A 13,542-nucleotide genomic window follows, 5' to 3' on the forward strand; every position below is an offset into this window, starting at 1 on the left:
TTCATTATGTTTAATGATTCTGTTTCAAAATTTAAGTATGTTCATTCCAATATTACTTTCTAACAGGTTCTATAAATGGACCCAAAAACATGTGGCTTCTATGACAAAAAGTATGGTGATAGACTGGTCTAAAAAACAGAGACTAGAATACATGAGCTTAGATCTATGAGATACCTTGAAGCCATCACTATTATGTGGCAAACCACAATGAACTCACCCTTTGGAATTGGGCTAGATAAAAGTAGAGTGTACCGTATGATGGAACTATGTGATGAACTGGATCTGATTTTCCCCTATAGAAATTATACTCCTAAACTCAGGATAGTGGCACATGCGTCTAATCCTAGCACTCAGGAGCAAGAAGGTTTCAAATTGAAGGCAATCCTGGGCTACATATTTTTAGGTTAGTCTGAGCCACATGGTAAGACCCCATCAAAAAAGATAATGACATGATATTTCTGAGTAAGGATTTAATAATAAGTTCAGTACAGAAGTGACCATTAACACATTATTAAAAGTGCCATTTAAAATATATGTATTAAATAGTTCAATAAACCAAAGACAATGTATTTTTAAAACTAGGTTCTTCCACTTTGTTTTCATGATGTGCATCAGTGAGGGGATATCACTGTACACACAAATGTTTGACATGAGCTAACTCAAGTAAGCCTACATGTACAATCTCATATGTGGTTTTTACTATCAAGTCTTAAGACTGATGCAGATGACATGCAAAACCAAGAATTCTCATATCGATCACAAGTATTACATGAATTCATCTTCAATGTAGCCCAGACATCAAAAACTAGGGTTCTAAACAAATGCTTTCTACCAGTTTTCAGAGATGTCAGTTATTTTGCTTTTCACAAAGATTATACCTATTGAAATTATTTACTCAATTTTTAAAAGTACCATATGTAATTTCCTTCTGGTAAAGTTGCAGTTAGGCTTTTCAAAAACCAAAACACACTCCCAGGTCTGCAAATCTCTTTTCCTACACACACTAAAGTTAGCAGCCTAGAAACTCTAAGCAAAGACTGCCAGGTGGATGGACTCCAGTGCTGCTATTTTTTCTCCAAAGGAAGGCTCTTGTATTAGAAGCCCAGTCTTTAGTTATGTTGAGGTAGGGGACCTTAACAGTTGGGGTACGATAGGAAGTAATTAGGTCATGGGTATGGCACTGTTCTTGGAAGGAACTGATGTGGCTTTTTTTGAGGCTCTGGTTCTCAAGAGAATGATAGTTCTCAACAGTCCCAGTTATTGGTTGGATGTATGGATCAAGTGGTAAAATAACCTAAGCAACTGTGAGGCCATGTTGGCCCCCGCCCCCCTCTCAAAAAAGTTAGCATAAATGAATGACCAAGGACCTCTGTCACACCTTGTGATCTGTCTTGGCATATGTTCCTGTCACCTTAGCCAAGCTCTTGAATCTTTAGGACTTTGGGCAAAATAAACCTTCATTTTGATATAACACGAACTAAAACATATACTTAAATCAAATGACCTTAGGTCAAGGCCTGGCTCTACAAAATGGTGTTACAACTTTAAGAATTTATAGATTTTTACGCCAAATAGTCATTGATTTTTATAAGCTCTAATACCTATGCCAAAAATAAAATTTACCAACTTTCTTTGTAAGATAAGCTTACCTGGCAATGTTATCACAAATTCCATGGCCTCCAAATTTTGCAGTTTCTACAGGAGCCCCTGGTTTTCGTACCATGATTTTGAGAGTCAGACGTTTACCCTTCATGCCAGCAGCTTCAAGTCGTCTTTGAATTTCTTCTGAAAGACTCAAAAGGAAAGCTTCTGCCTCTTTTGGCTACATAAAGACAAACATGACAAAACTTCCATATTATTTTCCTTTATAAACAATTATCAAGCATTTTGGTTAATATTCAACATGTCTATTTTTGCTCTCTGAAGCATCAAAACTTAGTACTTCCATACCTTCAAGTATTTTTCAAAAAAATGAAATGTTTTTCCTTTCTCACTTTTCCATGCCATCACTGAGCTGTTGAAATTCTTCTGTATTTATATTCTTATTAAATTCTATTAATGAAATATACTCTCATTGTTCCCTATACATCCCAAGCATCGGCTCCCTTTAAAGGAATCAACTGTAGAGCTCCAAAAAACAAGCTCACTTTCAAAATCTCATTACACTGAGCTCTGTTTATGGATCTAAATTCCAGAGATACATACAAATATATTCAGAAGTAAAGACAAGTTAATAATCTGAGCCACTATTTCTAGATGAATCAGGTGAAACTTGCAACTTTGTCTTCCCTTCATTGAAAATTTAGTCATTATAAATACAAATAACTGCTGACTCCAAAATGCAATGTTTTAATATCTTTCCCTAAAGATCTGGGTTTTCTTGGTCTTTTCTTGGTCTTTTCTGGGCTTCTCCCCTATTATATACATTGCCTAAAAAGACTTTGCTAAGGCTTGATGAATAGCATGCATTAAGATTTAACTTCAAACATCAAGTTACAGGTAACTGGGTAAAAAGCACCATGTAATAACACAAAATGGACATAAGACAAAATCTGTTATGCAAACATACCTGAGTAAATCTTATTCCATAGTTGATTTCAGCTGAAATGGATTTTCTTTCCTTTTCTGTTCGAACTGGTCTATCATCCAAACCACGGCAGAACCTATAAAGCATCTGACCAGTTTTGGGACCAAATTCTTTTTGAAGTTTTGCCATGGTCATGTACTGCAAGTCTCCACAAGTTCTAATTCCCAAAGCTGTTAACTTCGATTCCATTGAACGTCCAACTCCTAAGAAAGGAATATTATTTACTTCTTAATAATGAAGGATAAACTATTGAAAAATGACAGGAAAAAACCTCATCCACATACAAAGCAATTTAAAATGAGTACTATCACAAGAGTGTGATTTTTATTAGTATCGATTGCTTTCTTATCCACAAAATCAACTAGCAATAGACCCCTGCTTTAAAAAGTCTACAGTATGACTTCAGTTGCATTGAATTCATCACTTTTTCTTTAGTAATTCAACAAGAAATTACAAGGTTATACCTGAATCTAAAAATACTTGCTACTGGAGTAACCTAAGAATTAAGATTTCTAACCAACCCACAAATGTAGCCTCTCTGTAGCCCTTTCACCTGAATTGAGGGCTTCAAGCATTGAAGCGCTTTGAGCCATGTCCCAAGTTCTGAGGAATTTATTTTCTCAAAAAGTCAGTCTCCCTAAAGAGATGGTATGAATCCTCCTGGACCCACATGCAGCCACCTCGTGTTCTCCCCAATGTAAAAGCAAGGTTTTGAAAGCCAACCCACAGGATTCTGATAAGTTTTGCTCTAACTTGGGGAATAGTTTTGGTTTTCTTCAATTCTAAAAGCTCTAAAAAGAATATATATCTCTAGAAAGCAGTTAAGATTTACAGAATCTTAAAAAATGGTGTGGAACCCCATACTATTAAGTATTTTCCACCAATAAGGACCATGTGTATTTCTGGTCTTCTGTATATTATCCAAAGAGCTAAAAGTACAGTTTGCTATTTTCTGCTCATTGTGGTTATGAATTATCTCAAGTTCAGGTCTTGTCATGAAAACCTTGGGAAGCATTAATGTATGAATGACACAATGTTAAGAGTTCATGAAGTTTACAAAAGACCTATGGTATGGTTATAGGCCAAACAAGTTTAAACCAAAATGGTTGGTTTACTCCCTTTGGAAATTAGATGAACAGTGTTAAGAATGCTGGCTCCCTGAGGAGCCATTTTCAATTTCAAGTCAAAACAATAGGCAAGTAAAAACACCAGAATTCTAGGTTAACAAAAACCATTCCAGAAGGCTTCACAAAATAGTGCTGTCATTGATAATATGTCAAACAGAAACTTAAGAGAAAGGACAAATCACAAAGGTAAACAGACACTTGGCACAGAAATTTATGTTGAGAGGCTCTTCTTTTCTCGGGGGTGGCCCCTCTTCCTACTCTTGGTGCTTTGATGCCCACCTGCAATTAATTAATTACACATCTAGAAAACAAATCTATTCCAACACTTTGCAAGTTTAGAAAGAAGCAATGCTGAGTAGGAATCTATTTGGAGAGTATCTTGAATATACCAGAAATAGGTGCTAAAACAAAACCCAAACCAACCAAAGAAAAAACAATCAAATTGAAATCGACCCTCTTGGGAATAAGAAAATCTGTTTTTCCACAGAAAAGCTAGCTTATCTAGTGAAATCACTTGAACCACACCTCCAGTCCCAATCCTTGTTTCTTTGAATGGGGCTGGAAAATTTGTCAGAATTTGGATTTTGCAAGTGATTATAGGGAGTAATCTCGACAGAGAAAGTGAAAGTGCAAATGAGGATAATTAGTTCAAGGTCAGTCTGGGATTCAAGAATATAATCTAAAAGGAGAGTCTTCACAACTAAGGAGCAAATGAAGGTGAATGTCAAAATTACTTGATCAAGGATCTAGAAATCATTTCTATTTAAAAAAATTTTACCGTATCACTAAAGCAGTGTCTTCAACTAAACTATTGTGCCTTCTCAAAACTCACTGAAATTCTGACTCAAAGCTTTTTAGTATGACTATACTTGGACAGAGACCTTAATACAAAATCACATAAGTAGACCCTAAACTCATATGACAGATGTCCTTTAAAAAATGGATTAGAGGGGCTGGGAAGTTGGCTCAGTGGTAGAGTGTTTGCCTTGCATGCCTGAGGCCCTGAGTTCGATTCCTCAGCACCACATAAGCAAAAAGAAAAAAGCCGGAAGTGGCGCTGTGGCTTAAGTGGTAGGGCACTAGCCTTGAGCTGAAGAGCTGAGGGACAGTGTTCAGGCCCCACAACCGGACGAAAAAAAAAAAGGATTAGAACCAGGAACAGTGGCTCATGACTGTAATCCTGGCTACTCAGGAGACTGAGATCTGAGGATTGTGTTCATTTCCAATGACTCTTATCTCCAATGAGCCATCATAAAAAAAATTTTTTTTAAAAAGCTACAAGCAAAACTGGCTCAAGTGGTAGCATGCTAGCCTTGAGCAAAAAAAAAAAAAAACACAGGGACAGACAGTCCCCTGGCCTAGAAGTTCAAGCCTCAGGACTGGCATAGTAGATAAAAAAAAAGTCATTTCACATTTCTGACACTAATATATCATTGTACAATATTTACTTGGTTGTCGGGAAGCTTTAAAATTAAGCCACCATAAAATGTCACTTTATGTTGTTTGACATTAAGGGCCCATAACACAAATTTCTGAGGCAGTTCATATATGCTTTTACTTGCTTAAAACCCCAGCTACACAGAGGCAGAGATTCTCATGAATTCAGTTTGAGGTCAGCTCTAACAAAAAGCATGACTACATCTAAACAAACAAGTATGGCATGCTCATGCACACCTGTAACACCATCTACATCGGAGACCTAGAAGAACTACAGACTAGGACATCCTAGGCTAAAGGGAGAGACCTATCTAAAAAATAATGAAAGCAGGAAGCACTGGGGTTGTGGCTCAACATGTAGTGTGCATACTCGGCTAGTACTGAGTATGAAGTCCAGTACTGCAAAAATAAATAGTGTTAGGAATGAAACTCAATGCTAATGCATGCTAGGCAAGTAAGCTAAACCCATGACAAGCAGCAAAATTATATAAAAGGGAAAGTCCATTTTCAAAAGTTTGGCCAGGCGCCAGTGGCTCACGCCTGTAATCCTAGCTACTGAGGAGGCTAAGATCTGAGGATCATGGTTCAAAGCCAACCCGGGCAGAAAAGTCCGTAAGACTCTTATCTCCAATAAATCACTAGAAATCCAGAAGTGGCACTGTGGCTTAAGCAGTAGAGTGCTTGCCTTAAGCTGAAGAGCGCAGGGACAGTGCCCAGGCCCAGAGTTCAAGCCCCACGACCGACCGAAAAAAAAAAAGTTTGAGTATTTCAATTTTGGCTTATTTACTGGAAGTAATTTTTATCATGTTTCTTTTATAATTATTTCTTAGCATATGTGATTTTTCTGCATGAAAAAAGTAGAATCTACTAACTACAAAACTAAAACATCCATAAAGACTGGATAAATTAAAAACTTATTCAAGGGGCTGGGATGTAGCTCAGTGGCAAAGCGCTTGCCTAGCAAGTGCAACGTCCTGGGTTCAATTCCCAGTACCAAAAAAAAAAACTTATTCAAACTTGCGATTTGATGGAGATACATACACACGCACTTTTTTTTTGGGGGGGGGGCAGTCTTGAGGCTTGAACTTGGCCTGGGTGCTGTCCCTCAGCTCTTAAGCTCAAGGCTAGCACTCTACCACTTGAGCCACAATACCACTTCCAGTTCTCTGGTGGTTTACTAGAGATAAGAGTCTCATGGACTTTCTTGCCCAGGCTGTATTTGAGTGGTAACCTCAGATCTCAGCCTCCTGAGTAGCTAGGATTACAGGTGTGAGCCACCGGCGCCCGGTGGCACAATATAAAAAAATAGAGACATCCAACCCTGGAGGGATACACCTGTAATCCCAACAGTTGGGAGGCTAAGATCGAAGATTAAAGAGTTTGAAGCTAGGACTTAGTTATGGAACAAGACTTTAAAACCAAACAAAATCTGTGTGTATAATATATAAATTATGAAATGCCCTTATAAACATCTTCAGTAAACATTAAAAGACTTGGTCTTGCCTGGTAGATTAATAACTAGCTGGCCTCGGATAAAATCATCCACTTCATCTGGTTGTAGATGGTACTGCCCATCTGGTTTTGCTTTTCTTGTTGCCATTCTAGCCAAGAGAATATTAGAACCTATAAAATTAAAAAGGAAAAAAGTAAATAAGAAATATCCACAATTATTAAAAATTTTTACATATTTATACACTGGTTACTACTGAATTTGTAAAAACAATGAAAATGCAGTTTGACTATTTCAGACATGGTATGTTCCTAGCAGACTCATTAAATATTCCAGACTACAGCAAACTACACAGAGGTTTCTCTTTATTCTAAAACAAATGCTATTTCAACAGAGAACACAGCTCTGATCTTAAGAGTGATGGTCATAGGAATCATGGGGGAAGAGTGATGGTCATAGGAATCATGGGGGATAATCAGAAATGAGGGAAATGAGGCTACAGCCTAGAGAAACAGAAAACTCAAAGAATGAGAACAGGTGTCACAATACTGAGGGGAGGAGAGTCTTTGAAACACAGATGAAGATGGGTAGTAAGCATAAGCCGAGACGAACCAGAGAATCACTGAGTACTGAGAAAACCGAGGAGCTCAGCTGTTTGCTGCTAGGTGAAACTCCATGAATAAAATCTCAAACATTATGGAATATCTGTATCAAGGACATTCAGAAGACTTTTATATAAGACTATGTAATTTGCTTAGGCTAAGTATAGAGATGCATGGAGAAGTTGTTGGGTGACAGCCAAGCAATCACCATGTCTTAAACCCTAGTTCCACACAAATAAGTTAAAAAAAAAATTTTAAAAGGGCAGTAGATCATCTTCTGATAATTTGACAACTAAATTTTTTGCTGGTTGTCAGGTATGGTAGTATATGCCTGTAACCCAATCATGGTACAATGAAGCAGGAGTATCTCAAGTTTGAAGCCATCCGGGCTAATAGATTGGTTATACAAGACCCCATATCTCATAAATCATTAAAAACACTAAACAAAAACACAGGAAAAAACTTTTGTTGACCAAGCAGGGACTGCTTCAGGACAAGCTAATTTCCAAGGATAGTAAACCATTTACTTGGAAGTATACCTCTCACATATCTAACCATACCTGACCACTATCTTATCAAACTCCCATATATTATAAAGCTAGTATTTTCTCCCTCAAGTGATCCCAATATAAAAAAAAAAAAAAAAAATCAACCGTTAGCCTAAAGCCTGCTAGGAATACTCAAGCTAGTCTAAACACCTTCCTCTACCCTACCCTACCAGTAGAGCTGGGAAGGTGGCTCAGTGGTAGAGTGCTTGCCTTGCATTCCTGAGGCCCTGGGTTTGATTCCTCAGCACCACATAAGCAAAAAAGAAGAAAGCCGGAAGTGGCGCTGTGGCTCAAGTGGTAGAGTGCTCGCCTTGAGCTGAAGAGCTGAGGAACAACGCACAGGCCCAGAGTTCAGGCCCCATGACTGGACCCCCAAAAAAAAAAGGAAACCCCAGTATAGTCTTTTCCATGGTATTTCTACTTTTCCTACTACTTTCCCCTGACCATCCTCATCTCAGTGCTTCCCTCATGGTCCTGACCAAAATGAAAGTGATCAAGTGTTCTTTCAACAATATTTGCCTACAGAATTGCCCCTGGAAGTTGGGTAGATACAAAAGACTAAAATTTGAGAGAAAAAAAGAGTTGTTGAATGAGGATAGAATAATAATAGCTGGGAATGACAAGCAACCTCAGAGTGCTAATTACCTACCGAAACTACAGGAACAAATGGGCTTCACTCAAGAGAATGGCAAAAAGGAGGGAAGGAATTTTGGCAGAAGGTCTGAGTAAGTAGAGGAGAGAAGAGAGGGTGTAAGAAGCTTAAGCTTTACAGAGGAAACAGCTCAAAGACTCACCATAAGGAGGACAAGTGGTGAGAACAAAAACAGAATGGATGAGTAGGAAAAGACTAGTCACTGAGAACACAGTATGTATGTGAGAAAGAGAAGAGAGAAGTGCACACTCAGCACTGTCAGGAACAGTTGCAATTCCAGTAAACAGTGGAGAATAATAAGACTCAAACTAAACTCCAAAATATATTTCACCATTCTGCTTTTTAAATATATCTTCTGTTTAATCTTAGAAAAAAATTGTTTACTAATACAACTTATTCTCCCCTCCCCCCTTTTTTGTCGGTCATGGGGCTTGAACTCAAGGCCTGGACACTGTCCCTGAGCTCTTCTGCTCAGGGCTATTGAGTGCTCTACCACCTTGAGCCATAGCACCACTTCCAGTTTTCTGTGATTAATTGTAGATAAGAGTCTCCTGGACTGCTTGGCCTGGCTTCAAACCATGATCTTCATATCTCAGCCTCCTAAGTACCTAGGACTACATGCACAAGCCACCAGTGCCTGGCTTGGATCCTCTTTTTGAAACATTCTAGGAGCCTATGATATCTGGTGTACTAGAGAGGATGTTCCAGGCTAATCTGACAAAAGAACTCCCTTTACCTGGAACCAGGTCTTATAAATAATTCTCAAGTTTCATTAACACTGAGTAGCTAGGATTACAAGCATGAGTTACTAATACTTGGCTCCTTCACCTTTTTATTGGTAGTACAGGGAACTCAAGGCCTTGCACTTGATGGGAAGGTGTTCTTTACTGAGCCATACCTCCAGGGCATTTTTTTGCATGAGCATATTTTGAGGTAAGAGTCTTGTTTCCTGCAAGCATGAAGCCTTCCTCCACTATGATCTACTTATTTTAGGTTTTCCATCATAGCTAGGATGACAGGCATGTACCACCATGCCAGCTTCCTTCTCCTAGTTCCTTCTCCCATTGAGAGGAGTCTCAGACTTTTCTGCTGCAGCCAGCCTGGTACTATGACCCTCTTGATCTCAGCCTACCACACATAGCTAGGATGACAAGAACATTCAGCTATCAACTGAGGAAAAGTCTGGTAGATTTTTCTTTCCAGCTGACCTCAAAACCACTGTCTCATCTTAAAAATAGCTAGGATTATAGGCATAAGCTATTGGTATACAGCTAACATTCCCAGTTTTGAATAAGAAAAAAAATACTCAAACTGATTTTTGCAAATAAATTATCATCCATTTACTTCAATATCCACCATTTTAGCTATTTCCTACACAGCTGTAAGGAATGTTAAGAATTGTTTTAGAGGGGATTGGCTCACTTCTGGAATATGTATTAAGCTGATAAAAACTTTAAAACTAAGTGGCTTCAAGGATGTCTAAGCAATTATTTGGGTAAAATGAGTAATAATAAAGCACTAACCAATTCCAACAGAAGCAGCACATTTAGTCTTGTCTTTGATTTCCATTCGCACAGCATTTGCAAATTCATCAGGAGTAAGTCTGGTCTCCGCAAGAATTTCAGTGATGTCCACCAGTGCTTCATCACAACTGACAGCTTCAATATTATGAGTATAGCTATCAATACAAAGCAGTCAGTGAATCACAACCATATAGTTTCCATCTAGTAGACACAAATGTTGCAAAATAAAAGTCTTTTCATAATATTTTACAATTTCCTCACAAGGCATTTTAAAAAAGACCAAAGTAACAGCAACAACAACAGCATTTTAAACAAACTGGCTAAATAGTATTCAAGAATCTGATTTATTTTTAAGTGACACTGGGGTTTGAACTCAGGCCTTGTACTTGCTAGACATTTGTTCTTCAACTGGAGCCACATAAAAATCTCCATTCAAGAAATGAATATATTACTTAGGCAAAAATAAAGCTAGAAGAAAATAGACTAACAGATTCCCCCACCTCTATCCAATTAGAAAGTTTAACTAAAACTGTCTTCAAAAACTGAAATTAAACCAGCAGTAGGTAGCCTACGTCGGAAATCACCCTCAAGTCCTCATGTCCCAAGATACAGGCCAGCATTCTACTCCTGGAAGTTGATACTCTGAAAATAGGAGCACCACTGCTCAGCTCAGTGGCCCATTCCTTGTCCCCACTTGGATGCTACCAGTGACTTCATCTTCAAGACAGATTTAAAACACTTCCTACTTGGTAACAACAACATTTCTATTCTAGGGACTTTAAAAACAGCTATGACTCTAACTGGTTTAGCATTCACCACAAAATACTACATACTGACTAGGTAGCAATCTTTCCTGATACATATTCTTAGTAGAATAAGCTCCTATAAGGACAGGAACTTACATTATTTCTCTTGATGAGACAAGAAATACCTAGGAACCATCAATACTTAAATGATACTGGTATTCAGAATAAAGTATAAGAAGAGGTAGTGAAGATTCAGACAAGGAGTCTACCTCTTGGAATAAATATCAAAGCATCAAGATCTACGAAGTTTTACTCTTTAGAAATTAATTTTTCCTGAAGTCCAGCTTATGCAATCACGGTAGCTGCTTCTAAATTGCAAATAACTCAGTAGTTATGACACAAATTGTATCTAGCCCTTTAAGCAGAAACCATGCAGTTCAGTTATTAGAGCACAAATAAGGTTGCCTTTTCTGTTTATGTGATGCTAACGAATTGAACCTAGGGCTTCATGTGTGCTAGGCAAGCACTCTACTAAGCCACATTCCCAGCCCCCTACCATATACCTTTTTGAGTTTTGAGTTAATATTAAATATATTTCTACTATAGGGGCTGGGAAGGTGGCTCAGTGGTAGAGAGCTTGTCTTGCATGCTGGAGGCCCTGGGTTCGATTCCTCAGCACCACATAAGCAAAAAGAAAAAAGCTGGAAGTGGCGCTGTGGCTCAAGTGGTAGAGCGCTAGCCTTGAGCTGAAAAGCTGAGGGACAGTGCCCAGGCCCAGAGTTCAGGCTCCACGACCGGACCCAAAAAAAAAAAAAAAAAGTATATATATATATGTATATATATATATTTCTACTATAAATATTATTAAAGCTAATCTCTTTTCTCTTAAGTCAGCTAGCCATTTTGAAACCCAACTGTGAAAGACTAACTTATGAGTAATGCTCTTACAATAAAGGTTTCAAAGTATCTATGCTTGTCAACACCCTATCAGTTCCAATTTTATTTACTTATTTAATTTATGATACAAGGTCTCACTATTTAGTTCCTATTGGTTTTGAAATCATGAACTCAAGTGATCCTTCAGCTTCTGGAGTAGCTAGGACTACAGGTGCATACTACCACATTCAATTCTAGAGTTCTAATTTTAATGGGCAGAGAATCAGATTTTATGTCACCATCAAAGAAGCAATTGCTAGCAATGCAAAAATGTTCCTTGAGATGAAGGTTCTCAATTATAAAACTGTGCTAAGGAAAGTTGTCCTGAGAAAGATGAAGTCTAGCAAAAGTACTCCTGATAATGCTCAAAAAACTGAATTATGTTTAACAGCAGATAAAAGGAGGATAAATACCTTGCCAATGTTTCATACATTGTTTGTGCAACTTCTTTATATGCATGAAAATCATATGGAACTGCTTGAAGATTAGGACAGAGCTGTTTAGCATGTCCAAAAAACATTCCATTCTTAATGCCAACTTGTCTAGAGAGAAAAACAAGACACAGTGAGAGTTATACTAGGAAGTTTTAAGCGGAAAACCAAGTATCAAATATGTTGATACCTCCCCATGCCACTAATATACAAGTTCCATTTAACTTTCTTTCTCATTAGGGGTTAACGACAGGCATTAGGAAAACTTACAGGTTTGTTTTCCCCCCAACGGAAAATAAACAATTCTCTCACAAATGTAACTGACATCTCTTTGTCAGAATCTGAAGACTTCTCCTAAGGCTTGACCTCTGGCCCCTTTGCAGAGATGCCAGCATGCCATATGCTGGTGATATCACAACCACCACAGAGCAGGAATATGCTGTCAAAAAAGGTTTTCTTCCCCTAATACATGGCACAGTTTGGCCAGGGTTCATCCCCCAAAGACAAAGAATATAAACGCAAGAACTACACAAAACAGTGCTATGTGACAAACAGACAAAATGTACTCATCCTATTACCACCCAATTCCCAATTGACCAATTCCATGCTCCTGAAGTGGCTCCACAGTGGTTGAGATGCCAACAGCATTGTATATGGTAGGACATCACTCTGGGCAGGAGCCAGGGTTCCAGAACTTTGAGGGACCTAATTGAAAATGGTAAATTTTAAATCTACTGTGTGTCTCAATGCCCCACATTACCTTTGATATTTGGAGCATTCAGCACAAAACTATAATTATGGAATTATACATAATTAGTAAAATTCCATTTTTATCACTCTGTAAAGAATCAAGAAAAAATATTACAGTGAAAACACAAGCAAAATAAAGCAATGTTTCACCAGATTACATAATAGTACATAGTATAGTCATGGTCATTGTATACATTCATTCAATAAAGGTTTACTAACTGCTTACTTAGAATGGAGGTGTTTATGTTTAAGAAACATATACGAATAAATCTCTTAATTGCTCAGGGGTCTTTGGCACTTTCCAAATCAGAGAGCCAAGAAGGAAGACCCTTCAAGTTATTCAGGGATAAATGCAAAAATCATATTCATTTTTATATACACAAAAGCCATGAAAACAATCTCATTGTTAAGTCTGTAGTGAAGGCTATCCAAACAAGAAGGAAAAATATTACAGTAAAGGAAGTGGTGACTGACAACAAGAATGGCAGAGAAAACAAATCTTTTGTTCATTTATCAAATACTATGTCTCAGGCATTCTGTTTGTTGCTGGATGGAAGAGGGTAAACAAGAGTTCTCATGACACCATTCACCCAGCAAAAGATGAATTGGTCAACAGGCTTTAAAGAACCAACAGGCTGATCAAACCAGGAAAATGAATATTAATAGGATATATGTATTTATACATATATATATATACACACCCATTATAATATTACTTATATTATGGCTTAGGAAAGTTTTCAAAAATGTTTA

The 13,542-nt window shown here is 37.8% G+C and overlaps 1 protein-coding gene across 2 annotated transcripts in view; it reads right to left on the minus strand.

The window, feature by feature from the left end:
- Rev1 (REV1, polymerase (DNA directed)) overlaps positions 1-13,542 on the minus strand; it is a 53,727-nt gene that overhangs the window by 5,950 nt on the left and 34,235 nt on the right. For both annotated transcript variants that reach the window (XM_013019780.1, XM_013019779.1), the window contains exons 8-12: positions 12,022-12,150; positions 9,927-10,081; positions 6,655-6,774; positions 2,570-2,790; positions 1,650-1,822 (exon numbers count right to left, since the gene is read on the minus strand). In XM_013019780.1, coding sequence (XP_012875234.1) covers positions 1,650-1,822; positions 2,570-2,790; positions 6,655-6,774; positions 9,927-10,081; positions 12,022-12,150 — 798 coding nt within the window. The remainder of the gene's footprint in view (positions 1-1,649; positions 1,823-2,569; positions 2,791-6,654; positions 6,775-9,926; positions 10,082-12,021; positions 12,151-13,542) is intronic.

The sequence above is a fragment of the Dipodomys ordii genome, unplaced genomic scaffold, assembly GCF_000151885.1.
Source record: "Dipodomys ordii isolate 6190 unplaced genomic scaffold, Dord_2.0 Scaffold47, whole genome shotgun sequence".
Taxonomy (NCBI): domain Eukaryota; kingdom Metazoa; phylum Chordata; class Mammalia; order Rodentia; family Heteromyidae; genus Dipodomys; species Dipodomys ordii.